Source organism: Cajanus cajan, chromosome 5, assembly GCF_000230855.2.
Source record: "Cajanus cajan strain Asha chromosome 5, NIPB_CcT2T_4, whole genome shotgun sequence".
In the NCBI taxonomy this organism is placed as follows: Eukaryota; Viridiplantae; Streptophyta; class Magnoliopsida; order Fabales; family Fabaceae; genus Cajanus; species Cajanus cajan.
The window spans coordinates 55,160,951-55,182,087 of NC_138521.1; the positions used below are offsets into that span (position 1 = coordinate 55,160,951).

Sequence of the window (21,137 nt, forward strand, 5' to 3'; positions counted from 1 at the left end):
TGTTCTTGTTTTGAAGGGTTTTAAATTTTAATTAATTAATTAATTAAAATAAATGACAATTTCATTTTCTATTTTAATTTCAATTTTTTTAAAAGGATATGATTTTATTTTTTTTTGCGTCGTGAATAGGAAGGTAGGTCTTGCAAGGTGGCAAGTGGCAGCAGGAGACAAAGCAGAGAACCGTAGCAGCTTTTTCCACTTTTTTTTTTATTAATTAATTTATTTTTCAATTTTTGTTTTTATTACGCCCGGGACCTGAATACGCAAACACGAAGCGTATGCGTGTGTAACGAGTGAGTAAGGATCCAAAATTTTAATTTATTGGGATGGATTTTATAATGGTTATGGGTGCTTGAAATTTGAAGAGACGAATAGAAGCATAGAAGATGGGAAATTTCATTTGTTTTGTCTAAGGTGTGTTACCTATGAGGTGACACATTAGAGATTAGATTAAAGATTTATATGTCCAAGATTTGGGATATGTTTCGGGTAGAGATCCTGTCTACTAGAGTCCAGATGACTCTGCAATTTCGGCGCCTGTTCAATTTTACCTTTCTGTTACATCAAATTGCAAGTATTTTGCTTTCTTACAAATCATAAAATTGTAATATATGTTCTTAATTATGGTTTTAAAATTGTAATTATAATTGCATCTTTTTTATTATTTTTTATTTTAAATAATTTTTTTTTCTATCTCAATTAATATCTTATGAGAAAAAAGAAACAGGTTGTGATTTTAACTTCTTTTAGTATAAGATTAACTTTTTTCATTTAAACTCTTAATAATACTTTTTTTTAAGAATGTTGCCGTGTATTGTAACATTTAATAAAATTAATTTTATAACTTTTTCTAAATTTATATAAAATGCATTATATTATGAGAAAAAACAATATATTGATAAATAGTATTTACACCTTTCATTTTTAATAAATGTATTTTCTTTCCTTTTTTACAAGATAAAATTTATTAAATAATTTTCAAATTTATCTTTTGAAAATATTATTTTTCCTTTCACGCCTCTTTTTACCTCTATTTTCTTATTTATTTTTATCTTTTGTTGTTTGTCTATCAGTTCATCTTTCTTACTTTTTTATTTTGTAATTCATTTCTCTAGCAATGAATAGAGTGGATATTCATTATTTTTTAAGTCATACTTTTTATGTTTTTATTTTTTTTATTTTTTAAATTATATTTTTATCTCTTATTTATTATTCTTTTAAATTTGTTTGCATTTATTTTTTTCCTCTCTTTTTCTTTATAAAAATAGTAAAATTTAATTTTATCTCCTATATTGAATAAAGAATTATTGTATTATATTCTATTTTTATTCAATAATACTTTATCATTTTTAATACTACTTTTACATATCTGAAATTGACATTTTTAAGTGATAGGTTGCATATAAATAAATAAATAAATAATTTATGTATTTGCAAAATTAGGTGTTATTTTTGTTAAAATAAAATTTCAGAAATTATTATTTACACATAAATTTTTGAAGAAAAGAAGGTGTTGAAGAATAGAATGATAGAAGATTATTTGAGAAAACAAATTTAACAAAAAGGCATTTAAATAATTTTATATCGATAAAAATGTATTTAGTAAATAAGAGATGAAAATATCGTAAGTCTTTTACATTTAGTTTGTGATTAGAGACATTTTAAGTTAGCTTGAATATGCTAATTTATTATGTGTGTGGAGTAAAAGAATGAAAGCAAAAGAGAATGAGAGAGTGAAGAAGGCCCTCTTAAAAGTTGTTTCAAAGAGATGAAATAGAAGGATGAAGATCCATGAGAGAAAAAGTCATACATGTAATAATCTATCATGGTTCCTACACTAAACAACACAACTACTAACAACGAAAAAGATAACTAACTTAGGATTATAGATCTACATATACAAGAACATGTACTATATTGTATACATATAAAGATAAATAACTACATAAATGTGTGCAATATGAATATAGAAATCTCGTAAATGCAAATCATATAACCTAAGTTGCCGATCAAGCAACTTCTACAAAGTTAAATAAAACCACCACAAAAGATAGTCATCAAAAGACATCTCGCTCCTAGGCCCCTATAAGGCCCCCACTGCAAAACTTTATACAAATCCTTACCTTACTCTCATACCACGTATGATATTCACAATTCAAACCTTATAAAAACACGCAAGGGTAAGTAAGAGTTTAAAGCAGCAACATATATACGACATACAACATAACATCAACAACTTTAATACATCAACCCATCTCATTTCAACTTCAACATTATCAACATAACTTCTGATTCTACTAAAACACAATATTAGCTCAATCATCACAATAATTTCAACACAAATAAATCATCACAACAACATAATAACTACATGTGTCATCACACATATCATCTAAGAGATCTTATATATTACAAGGTAAGCAATTTAAGTAGCTTGACCCTACCGAACTAATAACACGGGTTGAACTTTTTGGACTTGCTATATGAACAACAAAATAGATATAAATTCACAACACAACAACCCAATTTCTCGAATGTCACCACTTAAACGAGGAAGTCTAGTACTATTGTCAAGGTAGAACGACTGGATATGAGTCTACCATGGCATTAGCTAGCTTAACTAAGGCTCTTATGAGATTAGCCCACTGACTACTCTCTAAATACTACGCTCTTTTGGTACTCATTTAGGAACTAAGTTTCCAACTTCATACTTTACTCAATTGGTCGCTTGTAATCAATATAGTTTAACTTGACCCCTATATTGTGGTCGCTTCATACACGCGTGCCTCGAACTTTCCCATAAACGGTACCAACTAAGTTCTAGAGAAGACTCATCAAAGTTATCCATTTCAAGGGTCGACTTCTCAATAAGGATTTTTAACAAATTGGGCTCTCGGAATACAACAACACAATATCCACACAATGGAAATGCAACTTAAAATTTTTTTCCCTCTAGTCCTAAGTTGGTCATCACAACTCAACAATACTATGCATAAATGCATGAAGCATTTTCAACACTCACCATCTCAACAACACAGTAACTTGTTACATATTCAACACAACTACACAAATAACAATCAACTCTATAACTCACAACATACATCTTAACTCATTCAACTTTTCAACTAACAACTCACTACACAATTATCGCATACAACATCATCTCTACAACTTATTCATCATTTATTCATTTAACAACTAAATCAATGAGTATTCAACACTCCATCAACTATATCGACATGTTTTTCTTCAACAACCAGCACCCGACCCTACACATCCAACACTCGATGCCATCTAAACTAGGAGTTATTTGCCTCACCCACACCCGACACTACACAACCTGCACTCGATGTGGCTAAGACAAAGATCCCTAAGTCTTCGCACTTGGCGTGGTAAAGTTCTTCGCCTAGCCCCACCCTTAGGCATAGATTTTTTGCCTATTTCATGCCCAACGTTGCCATACCAGCGCTTGACGTTACCTAGGTAGAGACCTCTGGCTTGGCCATACACCACTCAACTTTGGGTCCAACATCACCAAGTTAGAGACCTCCCAACATTATCACACCCAGCGTCATTCAAACAACGTTTGATATCGTTCCAACATGAGACGAGTCTCTCTCCTATGCCTGGTGCCATCGATCATGTGCCCGACATGATCGAGACAAAAAACCTCAAACTAAAATGACGTTTGGCACCATGAAGACAAACTTGATGCGATATCTAAATTTTGCATATGCAAAACTCGATTTTGACCCAAAACCTAAAATGTAACAAGAAATCAACACATGCAAAATGGAATATCGACTCTACCAAACACAAGCAATTCAAAACTAGCTCAAAAACCAAAATGCAACAATCAACACATAGAAATTCATCATATTCATTCTCATAAACCTCAAGCCTCAACATTCACACACTTTTCACCATTTCAATCAACTCAGCCATAGTAGTTCAAACTCCAAATAATGTTCAACACCATACTCATCCAACAAATCCAACATATGACGAAAAAAACATAAGTCTAGTTTTTCTTACCTCATAACTGAAACTAACCGAGGAAGAAGAAGATAACTCTCATCTCTACAACTCTCCCAATCAATCTTTGCAACTATTGACCTGAATCCAACAACAATACAACATTAATAAGGATAAAGAAATAAAGAGAATAAGATTTGGAGTTGAAGGAAGCTCACGAACCATAACACCTTTCTTTAAAGCCCTCTCTCTAGAATGTTGATCAGGAACTAAATTTAACTACATAAAATGACTTGAAATAATTATAACACTGTAGCAACTTTACAATGTTCAATACCAAAATAACTTCTTCACATTTTTGCAAAGAAATACAATGAACTATGACTTTTGTAACATTCATAATCGATTATGTACGTATATATACATGCACAATTAATTACATTAAACAACATAACTGATTTTATATATACATTTTTATTTTTAATTAAAAAATGATAATATATATTAAATAAAATAATAGTAATAATGACTTTATTTGTTTCTAAACTAAATAATCTCTTAAAAATTAACTTAAATTCTCTCCTACTTCTTTTTTACCAAATAATTTTATTTATATTTCATATTTTTTATCTACTTTTCTTCTTTTCTCTTATCATCTCTTACCACTATTTATTTCATCTCTATCAAACATAACATTAATAATGGACTAAAATTTTGTTAACTTATTATTGGCAAACCAAAATGGTAAGGAAACTCATGTATCAGTTATTTTTAAAACATAAAAAAATCATCAAAAATATTAACTTTTACATTTAATAAGTTAATATATATATATATATATATATCAATTTGTATTGTAAAATAACGTAATATTATAACACAATAGTGTAACGACCCGGCTGGTCACTACACACTACCCGACAATCACAGCGAACACACAGATAAAAGTAAGTATATAAATATATACACGAGGTCCAATCTGAGCTAAACATCAAGGTATAAATACAGCCCAAAGTAGCCAGAATAATGGCCCAAAACAACAAAACAGCAACAAAATAAAACTCCTCTATCTTCCAGCTGCAGACCTGCCACTATCACCAACCTAACCCTGCTCTACTCCCATACAACGTATGATCATTGCAGTCCAAACACATGGAAACAACAAAAGGGTAAGCTAGTGAAAAGAATCAGCATACAAAGCATATATATAAATTATGAACAGCTCCAGCTATCAACACAACATCGGCATACATCTCATCAACTATACAGCAAGAAACAGCAATAAGCACACAAATGCGTCGTCACGCATATCAGCTCGGAGATCTCCTACAATAGCTCAGCCTTACAGCCTACAACAGCTCAGCCTTACGGCCTATAATATTTTATATCAGCATTCAGCACAGCACAACTTAACAGCATACAGCATAGCTCATCTTGTCAGCACACAGCACAACACAACTTACCGCAATAACATCTAACTCAGCTAAACATCATCAAACAACATTATCTACTTGTCAGCACATCATATTCATCAATTTCGGCTTATACTCAACATAAACAACTTCTAACAACATATAGTGAAATCTCATCTCCGCGCCCGGCGCACTCGTGGTTGCGCCCAGCGTAGTACAACCAGAGAGCACCAAGGGGCCAGCGCGCCCAGCGCAAGCATGCCCACGCCCGGCGGGACCCAGCCAGAGAGCCCAAGGCTCACACTTGCCTGGCGCAATACCAATTGCGCCCAGCGCATGCCAGGCAGAGACTCTAAGGAGTCTCACACGCCCGGCGTGCCCAAACCCGCGCCCAGCGCGGGGAAGGCAGAGACCCCCTAAGGTCTCGCGCCTAGCGCAATTCAAATTGCGCCCAGCGCCCTCAAGGTAGAGACTCCCAAGGAGTCTCACGCCCAGCGCGACAAGGGTCGCGCTCAGCGCAGAACCAAAAAGCCCAAAAATAGGTTACAACTGGTATCGCGCCCAGCGCGGTCCAAGTCACGCCCAGCGCGAACCAGCCAGAGACCCACATTCTCAAGCACGCCCGGCGCACTCATCATTGCGCCCGGCGGGCTTGCCCAAATGGAGTCCCCTGGTGGTTTCGCGCCGTGTGCGAAGAACTGTGCTCAGCGCGAAGCCCAGCAGCAACTCACCAAGTTCAAAAATTTGCCCAAAATCCTGCAAAAATCCACTTTTCCAGCACATGCAATCCAACCAAAGTACCACATTTTCATCCAAGAGTTCAAAAACAACATCTTTTTACACATGCAACCACAAATCCAAAAAAAACCCAAATTTCTTCAAAAACTCCTAAAAACCCAAAAACTCAATTTTTCCAAAAAGATTCAGCCAACAACAACCAACTTTATCAATCAAAGAGTTTCTCAAACTCATTTGCATCCCAGAACAGCGAAAAATCTAGCTTCCCTTACCTCGGTTCAAAATTTCTGAGCTCCGGGAAGAAACCAAAGAGAGAACGAGAATGGGCTTGAACGAATGAGAAAGGAGAAGGAAGAAATCCGCACACCAGCTAGCAATCCAAACTACTCGGCACTACCACCTTGTACAGCCAAAAGAAGGATCCAAGGGAAAGAATGAGTAAGAAAAATGAAAGAGAATTGGGTGAGTGAGGGTTAGGGTGAGAAAAGGAAAAGGAAAGGGAAAAAGAGGTCTCACAAATAGAAGTGAAAAAGTAGTATATCAATTGTAACAAAATTATTTTAAATTAACTAATTAGTATATAATTAAGCAAATCAATGCTTAAATGTAAAGATCTTATAATATTTTAAATTTAAAAATAAATATTATTTTAAAATAAAATAATAAAAAATAACATGAATTTTAATTTTTGAAGTTAACTTTCTAATAAATAATACTAACTGTTCTATTAAACATTAAAATAACTAATATTTTAACTCATGTTATTTTGCAGACAAAATATTTATTATATATAATTAAATTTATAATAAATTATTTATAAATATATTATATTTAAATATATAAATCATATTTAAAATTTGTATAAATAAATATTTTTAAATATATAAATAATATTTTTAAGTTATAATAAATAACTTATATTATAGTTTAATGTTATTTTTATTTATTGATATTTTTTTAAAAAAATAAATTAAATTTATAAATAATTATGGTAAATAAAAATTAAATTAGATAACAAATTTTAAAAATTCTTAAAAATTATTTCGTAAAATAATTTTTTTTTAAAATATCTTTGTATAAAATAGATATAAAATATGATATTTTTGTGATATATTTAATTATTTAAATCAAATTAAAACTAAACTATTGTATTCTTACACACGTGATTTTATTTTTATCTATTTTATTTAGATGTGAATGCTTCTCGTCTTTTTGCAACGGTGACGGTCAGTTGGTCATGTGGAGTCCCCGATATTATCTGGGTCCCATTTTTTATACTAATATCATTGTATCAGTTCTTACTTGCCAGCTAGCGTTGAACATACAAATTTAATAAATATTTTTAAAAAAAATTGTGAATCAAATTAATAGTTATTTTCTATTTTCCCTTACGAGCTATTTTTTTTATTGGAGAGAAATATATTAAAAAATTAACTAAAAGCAATCTCCTGTAAAAAAGGTAAATTTTTTTTATTTAAATTAAATATGATCATTATTTTGTAAAAAAATTCTCCCCAAACATTTAACAAAACTATATGTGTAAAACTCAAAATTATAAATCTGTTTAAACAGAAATAACTTTGTATTAAAGTTAAATAATAAAAAATTATTTTATTTTACATTCTTTTTATTTTTCAATCAAATTAAAAAATATATATTATTCATATTGTTTTTCTCTTTATTTTTTCTTTTCGTTGAACATGTCATTAGTTTCACTTTAATTTTAGTGTTTATACCTTTGACTATTTGTATTGATTTTTCATAAATTTTAATTATTTCAATTAAGTTCTTTACATCATATTTTATATAATAAATGCCAAAATTATTATAAAAAAAGTAAGTATAATTAATTTTTATATATTAATAAAAGAAAAACTATAAAATATTTCTAAACAGAAATATCCAAAATTCAGTGAAATTCATATTTTAATTAAGCATTTAATATATCATATTCTATTAATATTATATTGTGTGCATACAAAATACAATGGAATTTATATTTTAATTATATTTAATATATTATTTTTTCTTTAATATTACATCATATGTGTGTGCATGCACACATTAACTTATATCACTTATTTTTTTAAAAAAAGTAAGTTAACAAATTATAATCATAATTCTTTTATAAAAAAAAATGCATCAAGGTACAACTTACAAATTTACATCAACTGAAAAAAATTGTATTCGTGTGTTTGTTAACTTAAACTCAATTACTTTTTTTAGAAAGAGTAAATTAATAAGTTATACTTAAATTGTTTTAAAAAAAATACACCAAGATATAACTTACTAATTTACATCAACTTAAAATGGGATAAGTATAAATTAACGAATGTCTATAAAGTTTACTAACATATATTTACTTTTTTTTTATATAAGTAAGTTATAACTATAATATTTATTTTAGAACGTAACTTTCTGATTTACTCTAAAAGTTAATGGATGTAAGTTAGTAAATATTTGTGGTGTATATTTACTTTTGTTAGCAAATGTTTATAGTTTATATTAATACACCTACCTTTTTAGAAAGAGTTAACAAATTATAATTACAATATTTTTAAAATGTACTGATATGTAATTTGCTAACTTATTCCAACTATAAAACAAGTGGATATAAGTTAAAAAATTCATATATATATATATATATATATATATATATATATTCAATAGAAATAAAAATTATACATATATTTACTACCGTTAAATAATAATAAAAGTTATATTGTGTTATTAATATTAATAATATTATTAGTATTTTAGTTTATAAATTAATAAATTAGAAAATTATAAATGTATTAGATTTATAAGAAAGTTTATTGAAAATATATAATATAGGTATGGAGTGTCTAGTCACTAAAATTTATATTTATATAATATTTTTTAATTGATATTATTCTAATATAGTTATGTTAATATATTTATATTTTTATTAAAGTATATTTATATATTATATTATATTTAAAAATTATCAATTTTTTTAAAAGTACACTAATAATATTATTTGTAACATTGTAAGTTGTAGGAGAATATATCTATTTTAAGTCGTTAAGTTGAGTTGTTGTGTAATTGAAAAACTTTAGGATCTAGGAATTTCTTGTGAGTTTTAGTAGTGTTGAGGGTTTCTTTGAGTAGAGGACCAATTTGACCTCGAGACAAAGAGTATACAAGGTTTTTATTTAGCATACAGCCTCATAAACTCAAGTTCTCATAATTCTAGAGAAAGGAAGTTATAGGGAGAAGGACTCTAGTTTGCAAGTTTCCTTTAACTGTAAATCTTCCCCTTTCTTGATTCAAAGTAAAGTGTTGTTTATTGATCTAGGTTAGTAGGAATCTCAAATTAAGTTGTTCGTCCGCTTGGAGTTGTTTTCTTCTTCTTTCTTCTCCTCTTCTTCTCGGCCTAGAGATTTCTATAGGTAAGGAAAATAGATTCTTGCTCTCAGTGGATATGTTGAGTTGTTGAATGATGTGTGGGTTATATGTTGTATAAATTCTTTTGGAAATTTGCTGCATGTGGATCAAATCGCAATGGGTTGTAGTGAGAGATGGGGTTTTAGGTTCATAAGGAAGAATGTGATGATTTGCTATGAATTATTGTTGCATGATGGTTTTTAAGCTGAATTTAAGTTATTTGTGTTAAGTAGAATCATTATTTTGTGTTGCGTGTATGGTTGCGGCTGAGTTTCAAGTGGATTTAGCCAAAATCATGATTTGCATAAGTGTAGATTGCTTGTCGCATCGAACACGCTTTCATGGCACTAGGCATCATTCCAACATGAGGCTCTTTGTCTCGATTATGTTGGGCATAAGATTCGTAGAGTCAAGTGCGAGGAGAGAGACTCGTCTCAAGTTGGGATGGTGTCGTGCGTGATTTGAATGGTGTCAAATGTGAAAGTATTGGGCGGTCTTTGACTTGGTGACATTGAGCCCAAGATTGAATGGCGTCCAACATATCCAAACCAAAACTTGTTATTTGGATGATGTCGTGCGCTAATATGTTGTCACCAAGAGTAAGTCAAGCAAAGACTCCCTATATGAAATGAGGTCGAGCATGGGATTTTTCCACACCAGGTGTAAGGTCTTAGGGTCATCTGCCTTATTCATGCTAGGTACAGGTTTTTTAGCATAGGGCATGGGTGAGGCAAAGAGTTAGTTTCCTGGATAGCATCAAGTGCTTGGTGTGCAGCGTTGGGCACTAATTACTTAAGGAAAACATGTTATTTGATTTGATGAATTATTGAATACTTGTTGATTGAGTTGTTAGATGACTAAATGATGATGAATAAGTTGTAGAGATGATGTTATATGTGATGATTATGTTGTGAGTTTCTAGTTGAAAGTTGAGATGAGGTGTAGGTTATGTGGTTGTATATTTGTGTCAAAATTATTATATGCATGAAGTTGTTATGCTGTTGAGATGATGAATGCTGAGAATGCTTAAGCATTTAGGCATGGTATTGTTGTGTTGTGATGACCAACCTAGAACAAAAGGAAAGGTTTTAAAAGTTGCATATTCTATTGTGTGGATATTGTATTGTAGTACTTTGAAAGTCTAACTTTGTTGAAAATCCTTTTTAGAAAGTTGACCTTTAAAGTGAATAGTTGTGTTGAATCTACCCTAGGACTTAGTTGGTACTAGGGACCCGTACCCGTGGGTAATACCCAAACTCGTCCCGACTTTGACAAAGAATACCCAGTTTGACTGAGTACAGGTACAGGTACGGGTAAAACCCAATATATTAAATCGGGTACGGGTACGGGTACGGGTATGTACTTACTCGCCCCGTACCCATACCCGTCCCCATTCCCATTCTTAATTTAATACCCATTTTTTATTTAATTATGTTAAAGAATTTTAATATTTTATTATGTGTGATTATTTATTATAATATGAAATAGAGAAATAACCTAATTATAATTATAATATAATAGAAAAATAATTTAAAAATATTTTTTTTACAAAAAATAAAAAATAAAAAAATTGACGGATAGGAGTACGGGTATACCCGATATTCGACGGGAATGAGGACGGGGATGAAAATTATATACCCGACGGGTACGAGTACGAGGACAGGGATGGGTTTGACTCGTAGGGACGGGGACGGGTATCATGAAACCCGTACTTGACCCGCCCCGTTGCCATCCCTAGTTGGTACCATGTGTGGGCAAAGTCGAGGTATACATGTACAAAGCGACCATAGTATAGGGGTTAGGTTAAACTATATTGATTATAAGTGACCAATTGAGTAAAGTACGAAGTCAGGAACTAAGTTCCTAATCGAGTATCAAAAAGATATAGTATTTGAAGGGTAGTCGATGAGTTAATCCCATAGGAGGCTTAATTAAGCTAGTTAATGCCGTGATTGACCTATACCTAACTTTTCTACCCTGATAATAATATAAACTTCCTTGTTTAAGTGACAACATTCGAGAAACCAGGTTGTTGTGTTGTGGATTGATATCCAAATTGTGGTTGATCAAACAAGCCAAAAAGACCACCTTGTGTTGTTAGTTCGGTAAGGTCAAGCCACTTAAGCTACTCATGCTATGTTGTAAGAGATCCCTTAGTTAAAATGTGTGATGATGCATATAGTTGTAGTGTTGTGCTTATAATGTGTTGATTAAATTGTGTTGTACATATGTAGTGCTGATCTGTGATGAAACATGTTGATGTGTTGAAAATTGAGTTGTTAATTTAATTGTGTTGTTCATTTTGATCTTGTGTTGTAGTAGATGTAGTTGTAAAGTTGATAGAGTTGAGTGTGCTTAAATGTTGATGTTGAAAATTATGAGTTGTGTTGTAAAATCTTATTGTATATGTTGAATCTTTAAACTCTAACTTATCCTTGCGTATTTTCATGTGATTTGGACTGTGATGATCATATGTAGTATGAGAGTGGAACAAAGATATGTATGGGGTGTTGCAGTTGAGGTGGCTATTAGGAGGATGGTGGGGTTTTTTATATTTTGGATGTTATCGCAAAGTAGTATAGTTGTATATGAGTTGCTTTACTAACAACTTGGGTTGTATAATTTACATTTATATAATTATTGTATCTATATTGCATATATTTAAATAATTGCTTTTATCTTTTCATGCGGGCTATATAGTACATATTCTCATATTTGTAGGTATATAACTCTAAGTTAATAGTTATTTTCCACTGCTAGTTGTTTTTCATTAAGTGTAGGGATCATGGTGGGTTGTTACATTATTAATATTAATTTAACAATAATATTATTATTACTAATAATATATATACACATACATACACACATATATAACTTGTTTATTTAGTAGTAGTAAATATAATACTTTTTGATACAGGAGTGAAAATTATAATATATAGTTTAAATAATGGAAGGCAATGAATTCAAATATGTGAATCTCTTGTGTTGAGATTCTTCTTGGTGATGTATAGGTTAGGCATGTTCTATTGATATGAACTAGCAATCACTAGTGGAAAAAAAGCTTTTAAAATCGGTTATTTTTAACTTTTAAAATCGGTTTCGTAACCAATTTTAAAAGAACCGATTTTAAAAGTTAGGTTAAATAACCGATTTTAAAAGTTAACTTTTAAGATTGGTTGTTTTATAACTGATCTTAAAAGTCTTGACTTCGTAAAAATTAAACTGGAACGGGCCATTCCAAAACTGGAATGGGCCGTTCCAGGTTGTTAAAAAGGCCTAAAATTGTAGGTTGGAACGGGCCATTCTAGCATAGTTTGGCATGAGTTAAAACCAATCCGGAACGGGCTGTTCTGATTGCAGAACGAGTCATTCTCCTTGCAGAACAAGCCGTTCCAGATTCAAAATTTACCCAAAATGAACCTACAACGAAACTAAAGACACGAGAAGAGCATGAGAAGACGAAAATGAAAACGACAACGAAATTTACCTTATGGGAGACTTTAGAAAATGAGAGCGCGAGAGAGTAAAAAAAGGAATGGAGGGAAAGATCAAAGAGAATGAGAATGGAGGGAAATATAAAAGGTTTTTGACGATACTTTTAAAATCGGTTATTTAAGAACCGATTTTGTATACTACATACAAAATCGGTTCTTAAATAACCGATTTTAAACGTAGTACTTTTAAAATCGGTTCTTAAATAACCGATTTTAAAAGTAGCACTTTTAAAATCGGTCATAAAATAATCGATCTTAAAAAAATAACCGATTTTAAAAGTACTTTTAAGATCGGTTATTTTATGACCGATCTTAAAAGTTATGTCTGATACAACTTTTAAGATCAGTTCTTTTGTAACCGATCTTAAAATTTGTGTCAGACATACCTTTTAAGATCGGTCATAAAATAATCGATCTTAAAAGTACTTTTAAGATCGGTTAAAATTTAACCAATCTTAAAAGTGTTCACATTATTTACAAAATTGCCATTGCGTAACTTTTAAGATCGGTCACCTTTTAACCGATCTTAAAACCCCGATTTTAAAACTAATTTTTGCACTAGTGAATGATACAAATATCTAAGAACATATTAACGACAATGATTAGGGGCCTAAAAGGTAGTGTAAGTAGTGATGTAAATATCTAAAACATATTGACAAAATGACTAATGGCTAAGCACTAGGAGCCTAATGATGGTGGAAGCGGCGATGCAAAATCTAGAGCATATTAACAGTGATGGTTAAGTTCTAAGGCCGTCATTGAATACTTATTGATGAAAAATACTTACGCTTGAAGGGGAGTATATCTTGTGGTAGAGATCACTTTAGGGGGGAGGGTTGTTGGTGTGTAAGTATGAATGAAAGTCTCACATTAGATAGAATTTGATATGTTGAGCAACATATAAGTGATAAGGACCCATAAACCTGATGCCTTAAGGTTTTGAAATGATGTATCAAATTCACTTGTGTGGTAGGCTCGTGGTCCATTGGTGAATCTCCTTAGAGTTTAATCCCCTCATATTCTTTACAACTAGTATTATAGTTGATGGTTTGACTAACTGACCAACTCAAAAGATTATTGGACAGTGAAATTAGTAGTGGGTCCATGTATGATGATCTCTTATGTCAAAAGTGACAATATGGAAGTCAGATTGTGTGTTCCATTGATGTGAGGTTATGTGTTCCATTAATGTGGAAGAAATTCATACTTGAGGGAGAGATTATTGGAGTGTAGGTGTAAATGAAAGTCTCATATTGGATATAGATGGGTATGTTAGTAACATATAAGTGAGAAAATTTCATAAATCTAATGCCTAAATATTTTAGGTTAAAATTCACTTATATAGTTTACTCATGACTTATTAAAATATTTCTTTTTTCGATGTTTATTTATTAACCTTCCTCATATTTTTAATAGTCATTATTGTGGTATATGCTAAACCATCTATAATGATAATCCATCTTAATATTCATATAAAACATAAATATTAGACGATTTTTAAATATTATACATTCTATATCAGAGAAAGAGCTTAATATGACCTCCACGCATACATATACACATAAGAGACAAATGAGACTATTATTTTCGTCTTAATTATAAGAAACACAAGTTTACTTTAAATGTATTAATTGGTAAAAAAAATTTGTATCCTCTTGTTCACTAAAGTTTTTTTTTTTTTTTTTTATATCAAAGTTGATGTATTTATTGGTCTACTAATAATATAAATCATGCCCATTGATTGAAAAAAAATATTCCTTAAGATGTTTAGTTGCAAAGAAAGAAATATATGATAAACATGTAAGGAGAAAAATAAGTGAATAAAATTAGAATAAAATAGAATAAAAATTTGTATACATGGTTTAAGAAAAATTAGAAAGAAATGTAACATAAATAATATTATATATGTTTAGTAAGATGAAAAGAAATATATGAGATATAATGTATATAAAAAAGAGAAAAGAGAAATAAAAAATAAAAAAGAGTAAAAATATATTAAAAAAAGTATTTTTAAAATGAATTTTTGATTACTTTCTTTTTTTTTTAATCAATTAAATAAAATATATATAAGCAAGTAATTCCAAAATAAAATTCCTTTTAGATTAAAAATTAAGTAAAATAATAAATTTGAAGTATATAAATAATTAAAAAATTATATAAAAGTTTCAACTTTCAATCGATTAACACAGGCATATAATTGAAAGTTTCAACTTTTTATAGTTACAATATTATGTAAAAGTTAATCGATTAAAATTTTCATTCAATCGATTAAATAAATTTTTAATTATTTTTGTATAAAATAGCAATTTAATTGATTGAGAGTAATATTTTAATCAATTATAAATTGATTTCTCACATTTATTTTATTTTATTTTCACACTGATTTTATGAAGAAATAAAAAAAATTTGAAATCCACACTTTTTAATTTTTTCGCGCCCCCAAACGTGTTCAGCGGTAGGGGTTAATCCACGCTTAAGCAAAGTCAGGGGTTCGAATCCTGCGTATGCGGTGATATTCCAGGAACATACCAAAAAAAAATTCTCTTTTCTATTTTGTTGTTTTTTCTAGATACCAAATAGAAAATAATACGTTAGTAGTGTGGTTAAATATAATTAATAATTATACTTTTTAATAATATGTTTTTGAAATAAAATTTTTAAATTATAATATTATTAAATAAAACCATTTAGCTACTTTAATTAATCTAATTAAGTATGTTTCTTTCATAAATACTTTTTCCTTCGACACTGCAAATAAATATCATTGAAGGGACATGTATCCTGTTGATATCTTTTCGGGTATCCCTGTCAATCATATTCACCATGTCCGGTGCTCTCACTTCCCATGTACCTTTCTTTCAATTTGCATGCTAACCAACATTTTCAAAAAAAAAAAAAAAAAAAAAAAAAAAAACCCACCTACACCTCTACACATACAACCACACAAACACGGTTATTATAAGAATTTGACTCTTCAAGAGCGTTAAGTGACATGCACTAAAAACAAAGGAATAAATTTTAATAAATCTGTGATTATTTATGTTCTTAGACTTTATTTAGACCAAATTTTTTAATAACACTATTAAAATTACCAAATTGCAGATATAATTTAGCAAAAAGTGTTAAATCTCATCAAAAAGTTTCTTTTCTTTTTATTTGAGTCTCTTCAATATTGTCAATAGCTCTGATTTTAGATGACAAACTAAAAGTAAGAATAGTGAAATTTATTTTTCATAATGCTCTCATCTATTAAATAAAACTTCAACATGTTTGATGGCAAAATTCACTAATTATATTTTTCAAACATGAAAATGTCACATTCATTTACATCCAAATTCTTGCCTTGTTATTCCCCACCCTTCTTCTTCTTCCTGGGAGAGACCTCTCCACCATATCCACAATGTGTGCCCAATGTTTCCCTTCCTTATGTGATACCATCATATTGTAATATCACATGCGAAAAGCATTTATTTGTCAGTCCTGGTAAATGCTCAATTGAAAGAGATAAATCAATGCGACACAACATAATTTCAGTGGCAAGTAAAGAAATAGAAAGTGTGTGACAAGTCAACAAACATTGATATATTTCATTTATACAATCGAATCTTGCCGAATTCAAATCATTCATATACACTGATAAATGAGATAGAAGCACTAACAAAAAAAAAAACAATTTCTGTAAGCCATAAAAGGAACAAGGAATAGAATGTTGAACTAAAATAGGTGTCGGTCATGTTAGCTTGTTCCTCCAATATCCTTGGTCAACCCTTCACACTAGTTATAATACATTTGACGGTCAACTCCCCGAATGGATAATGTTACCTCATAAAACCTCTCCCATAGTAGGGACTGCTTCATATAAGGAAACAACAAAGCCAGACTAAAACTTCTGGACTACTGCAACAATGGCTCCTCTTCCCTTTGTAACTCATCAAGCCGTCTCCTAGCATAGGCTGTGACCAAGATGGTCGTTGCCACAGTTAAGCAGAAGCCTGCCGCATTGAGAATAATTTGTGGGGCCGATAGAGAATGTTTTTCATGTGAAGCATCAGCCAATGTCCGAATCAAAATTCCCCTGTACAAATAAATAGCCAAATAGACAATGAGTTCAAGAGGGTCCAGATAGTTTGCTGCATTAGTTTCTATTTTTATAACCAGTCAACAGTTGTAATAGGTAACTTGAAATAAGGGATTACAGGTGTACGTGTACCATAAAAATACATGTCAAATGCAAGGATGAAAACAAAAAAAGCACCAACTAATGGCAAAGTCACCACCATTATTAGCTAAAATGCTTTTGCAGGAAAAATTTTCAAGAATATAACATTGAAAGGCAAGTTTTCAGTGAACTTATAGATGACTTATTTATGAACAACCACAGGTAGAGATCAAACACTAGTGCCTAGACGTTTTTCTCAATATTTTTCAATCTTATCCTACCACTTGAACAACCCTCAGTTGATTAGAACTTGCGAATTTGGCTAGTGAGAATCAAACAATCTATGCTGCACTTATATTTGATTTCCTTACAACCACCACCCGCATCTAAACATGATGAATTGATAACAAAACGGAAAAAATCTCAGTGACATTCAATAACAACTCTGCAGTGCTAAATAAATTGATGACTTTTTCAATGGTATTGTAGTTATGGTTTCACTTTCTTGAGCAAGAGCTACATTGAAACTATAGTAGCATAGGTAACAAACACAGTGATAGATGGTATTAGACAAGGGAAAACAACCAAATATAAAAGTTTTAAGTTTTGGTTTGTGCAACCAGTTGGGATTCAGAGTTTCTATCGGTATGCAATCAGACATTTTTGTATTTAGTCCCATAATTAGGCAACCATAACCATTTTGCAGACAAAAATGCCACATGTGATATAAATCTCTTACTTCTTAAGAAACCATAACCATTTTTGGTTTTTATATTAATGAATTTATTATTTAAGAAGCCACATGTGTCATGCACGGAAATAGTTAAATCTCTTACTTCTATATAAAGTCATAGAACAATTTGTGATATAAATCTCACATGATAGATAGCATTCCTAATTAAGATCTAAATGAGGGAAACAAGTGTGAAATAAGCATTCAAATGCTCCAAAAATAACAATAATCTACTTGATAGATAAATTACCAATTCTCCAACCCAACATGTTCTCCATGGTCAAATTCAAGGAAAATCAGATTTTGAGGACACAATATGAAGATGCAAAATATTAAAGATTGCAGTTCTGTCAAACTTTGATGACCATAAACAAATCCTTAAGTTTGGTTGGAAGTATACATAAAGAAATTATAATGCTAAATACAACCAGAACTTAAAAAATACAAAGGCAAGAAAAACTACCCACAAAAATGGAAATGAATTTTGAAGGCATATCTCATTTCCACCAATATAACAAAGATTCATCAGCTCACAAATCAACTTCAGATCTATTTCATTATGAAAAAACAGGAAGGAAACATATTGCAACAAGAGGAAACATGAAAACATGACAAGTGGTCACCTGACATTATTCTTAGATATACATAACATATTTCAAATGCAAATATTAGATATTCAGGAGAGAATCCACCGAAGCATGTATATAGCCAATTTATTTAAACACACGATTTCCTAATACAACTAAAAAAGAGTGAATGGGAGGGAGAGAGAAACCCTACGTATAGATTGCAACAAATATTTCTGGCACCATTCCTACCAAGGATCCCACTATATAAGGCCCATACTTAACATTTGTTGCCACAGCACAGTAGTTGTAGATTAAGTATGGAAATGGGGAAATCCTGATTAAGGCAACTGCCCGGAACTGATGAAACCAGTTCCCTGCACCAGCAGATCTTAGAATAGAAGCTTTCTTTGGATACTTCTCCAACCAACCCTACACGGATTCATGAAACATTAGATTAATATAAGTAAAGGCGAAGCAAACGCCTGCACACAGAAACCAATAACCAACTCTGCTTCAAGACAAAGCATGTACCTCAATTTTATGGTGGAAGGTTTTGCCGATGATGAAAGGGAGCGATACACCAATAGATGCTGCGGATATAATTAGCAAGAACCCAAAGCCATAACCAAATGTCATTCCAGCCACCCACATGGAAGGTGTAGATGGCAACAGTAGGGTTGGGAATAATGCAACAGAAGCAAACACCAAAACAGATAGCACAGGAGTGCTGAAAGTCCTTGTCTCCCAATTTAATATCGGAATAACCTCCTGCAAAACACAAATAAACAAAAAAATTGAAGTATCCACTATAATTCAGAAACATTACAATGTATGTATCATGTTAAAGGCAACAAAAAGATAATGCAAAACACATTATCCTGCACTCTGCGGCATAAAGAGTGCACAATTGAGCAATCCTACGCTTCATTTTCACTTCAAAATCAAAACTTTATAGGGAACAAAACCCCAAATCCAGTAATAGCTAGTGGGGGGGAAAAGCACAAACCTTGTCCATAAAATAGGGTCCGACCCAGACGAGCACAATCACAGCTAAGAACCCCAAGCATAAAAACAACACCACCAATTTCACCCAATACCACACGACGGCTCCTCTCGTCGGTGCAGGAGACTCCACCGCCTCACCCGGCGGAGAACCGTCGCCGGGGCTGGCCCTCAATTTGACATAATCCCCATTGTTATCTTCGGGCTGGATTGAAAGGGAGACATCCGGCACCACCTCCTCTCGCCGACCACCGTCATTCTCGTAATACGTCATGGGAAAATGCTAAAAAGAAACCAAATTTATAGGGCACACGAAAACCCACCAAGCAAAAAAGGAATTTGTTTTGTTTATGAATGGTCGGTGGCAACGTTTTAGAGAAGCAGTTTGAGCCCCATCATCACCACCCGCAAGGTGAGAATCGATTAGGGCACGACGACGATGATGATGATGAGGGGCAGGGAGGGTCACGAGAAACTTGATTAGGGAATGAGGATTTTAATGTGGAGAATGAGAACGTGAAATTGGCAGCTCCTTTTTTACGGTTCCGTTTCCCTTCCCTTCCCAGTTCCCAGGTGGTGATCTAATCGCGCACTGCAAAAAAATCACTTCCTCGAAACGACGCCGTTTCAGCCCAAACGACACGCGTCTGCTGAGAGAGCGTTGGAGTGACGGGTGTGGCAACGGCGTGGATTGCTTTCAAGTTTCAAGAGAGAGGAGGCGTATTGGTTTTCCTTGATCCTGCCTTCGCCGTTACTGCTACGTGGCCCTCACTCATTGGCTTTTTATAATTACGGTTAGTTATAATTTTGATTTATTTTATAATTATGCTTTTATAAAGGTGCTAATAAGTCATGCTTAAGTATCTTTCTCTGGGTTGGCTCCGGGTAAGTTATGTTGTTTGTTGTTTGTTGTTTGTTTGTTTTTTTCTTTTTCTTTTTTGCGAAGATAAGGAATGAATCGTATTATGTAGCTTAGCTTCTATTATGAGATTTTTATTTTTGTTTAGAAGGAGAGAGAAAGATATAGTGACATTCGGACCCGACATCTTTGCTTTGTTTGGGCGCGTATCCAATTGGATTTGGACACGTAACCGTGAGGTAGCACCGACCCGGAGCGTGGTGGCACAAGCAACTACCTCGCAGCTTCTTGGGTGGAATTGGAGGAATCAAGTGCAGTATAGGAAAATAAGCATATTCCTTTAAACAGGAGAAATGAAATAGAGAAACTGTTATCACTTTTTAATTCCAAAACTACCATTTTTTTTTTACAATTTATTTTATATTCTTAAAAATTTATACAGGAAATAAAGAATGGTTAGTTAATGGTTTCTCCCCTTAGCTAATTACATTGAAGACTTATGCTATAAAAGAGTAAGATATAAATTTAACTACACATGGACAAATTTAGCATTGTAGCGACGAAATAACCTATTAATTTTGTGATTTAGTAAAAAATAAATTCATAATTTTTTTTCCCAGAACAGGATCCTCCCCTATTAAAATATTTAGCCTCACTCTATGTAGCATATAATATGATAATGTAAAAATAAAATATTTAATCTCAACCCTTAAATTAAAATAAACAACTTAAATTAAAAAAAATTACAAATAAAATTATTACATATCATTGTTATTACATTTTTTTCT

General features: G+C 31.6%; 1 protein-coding gene across 1 annotated transcript; it reads right to left on the reverse strand.

Moving 5' to 3' along the window:
* Nucleotides 1-16,587: 16,587 nt before the first annotated feature.
* Nucleotides 16,588-20,222, reverse strand: LOC109809082 (uncharacterized). The gene is made up of 4 exons (XM_020372305.3): nucleotides 19,495-20,222; nucleotides 19,020-19,256; nucleotides 18,700-18,917; nucleotides 16,588-17,102 (listed from the first exon to the last, which is right to left on the reverse strand). Exons 1-4 carry the CDS (start codon nucleotides 19,762-19,764, stop codon nucleotides 16,922-16,924), a joined length of 906 nt encoding a protein of 301 aa, XP_020227894.1. The 5' UTR covers nucleotides 19,765-20,222; the 3' UTR covers nucleotides 16,588-16,921.
* Between the last annotated feature and the right edge of the window lie 915 nt (nucleotides 20,223-21,137).

What these genes read in the sequence shown, in the direction of transcription:
- LOC109809082 (XM_020372305.3), bottom strand. Translation starts at nt 19,764, where the DNA reads ATGACGTATTACGAGAATGACGGTGGTCGGCGAGAGGAGGTGGTGCCG. An exon ending in GACCCTATTTTATGGACAAG is followed by an intron (nt 19,257 to 19,494) that starts GTTTGTGCTTTT and finishes TGTGTTTTGCAG; the next exon opens with GAGGTTATTCCGATATTAAA. An exon ending in ATATTTGTTGCAATCTATAC is followed by an intron (nt 17,103 to 18,699) that starts GTAGGGTTTCTC and finishes TTATTTGTACAG; the next exon opens with GGGAATTTTGATTCGGACAT.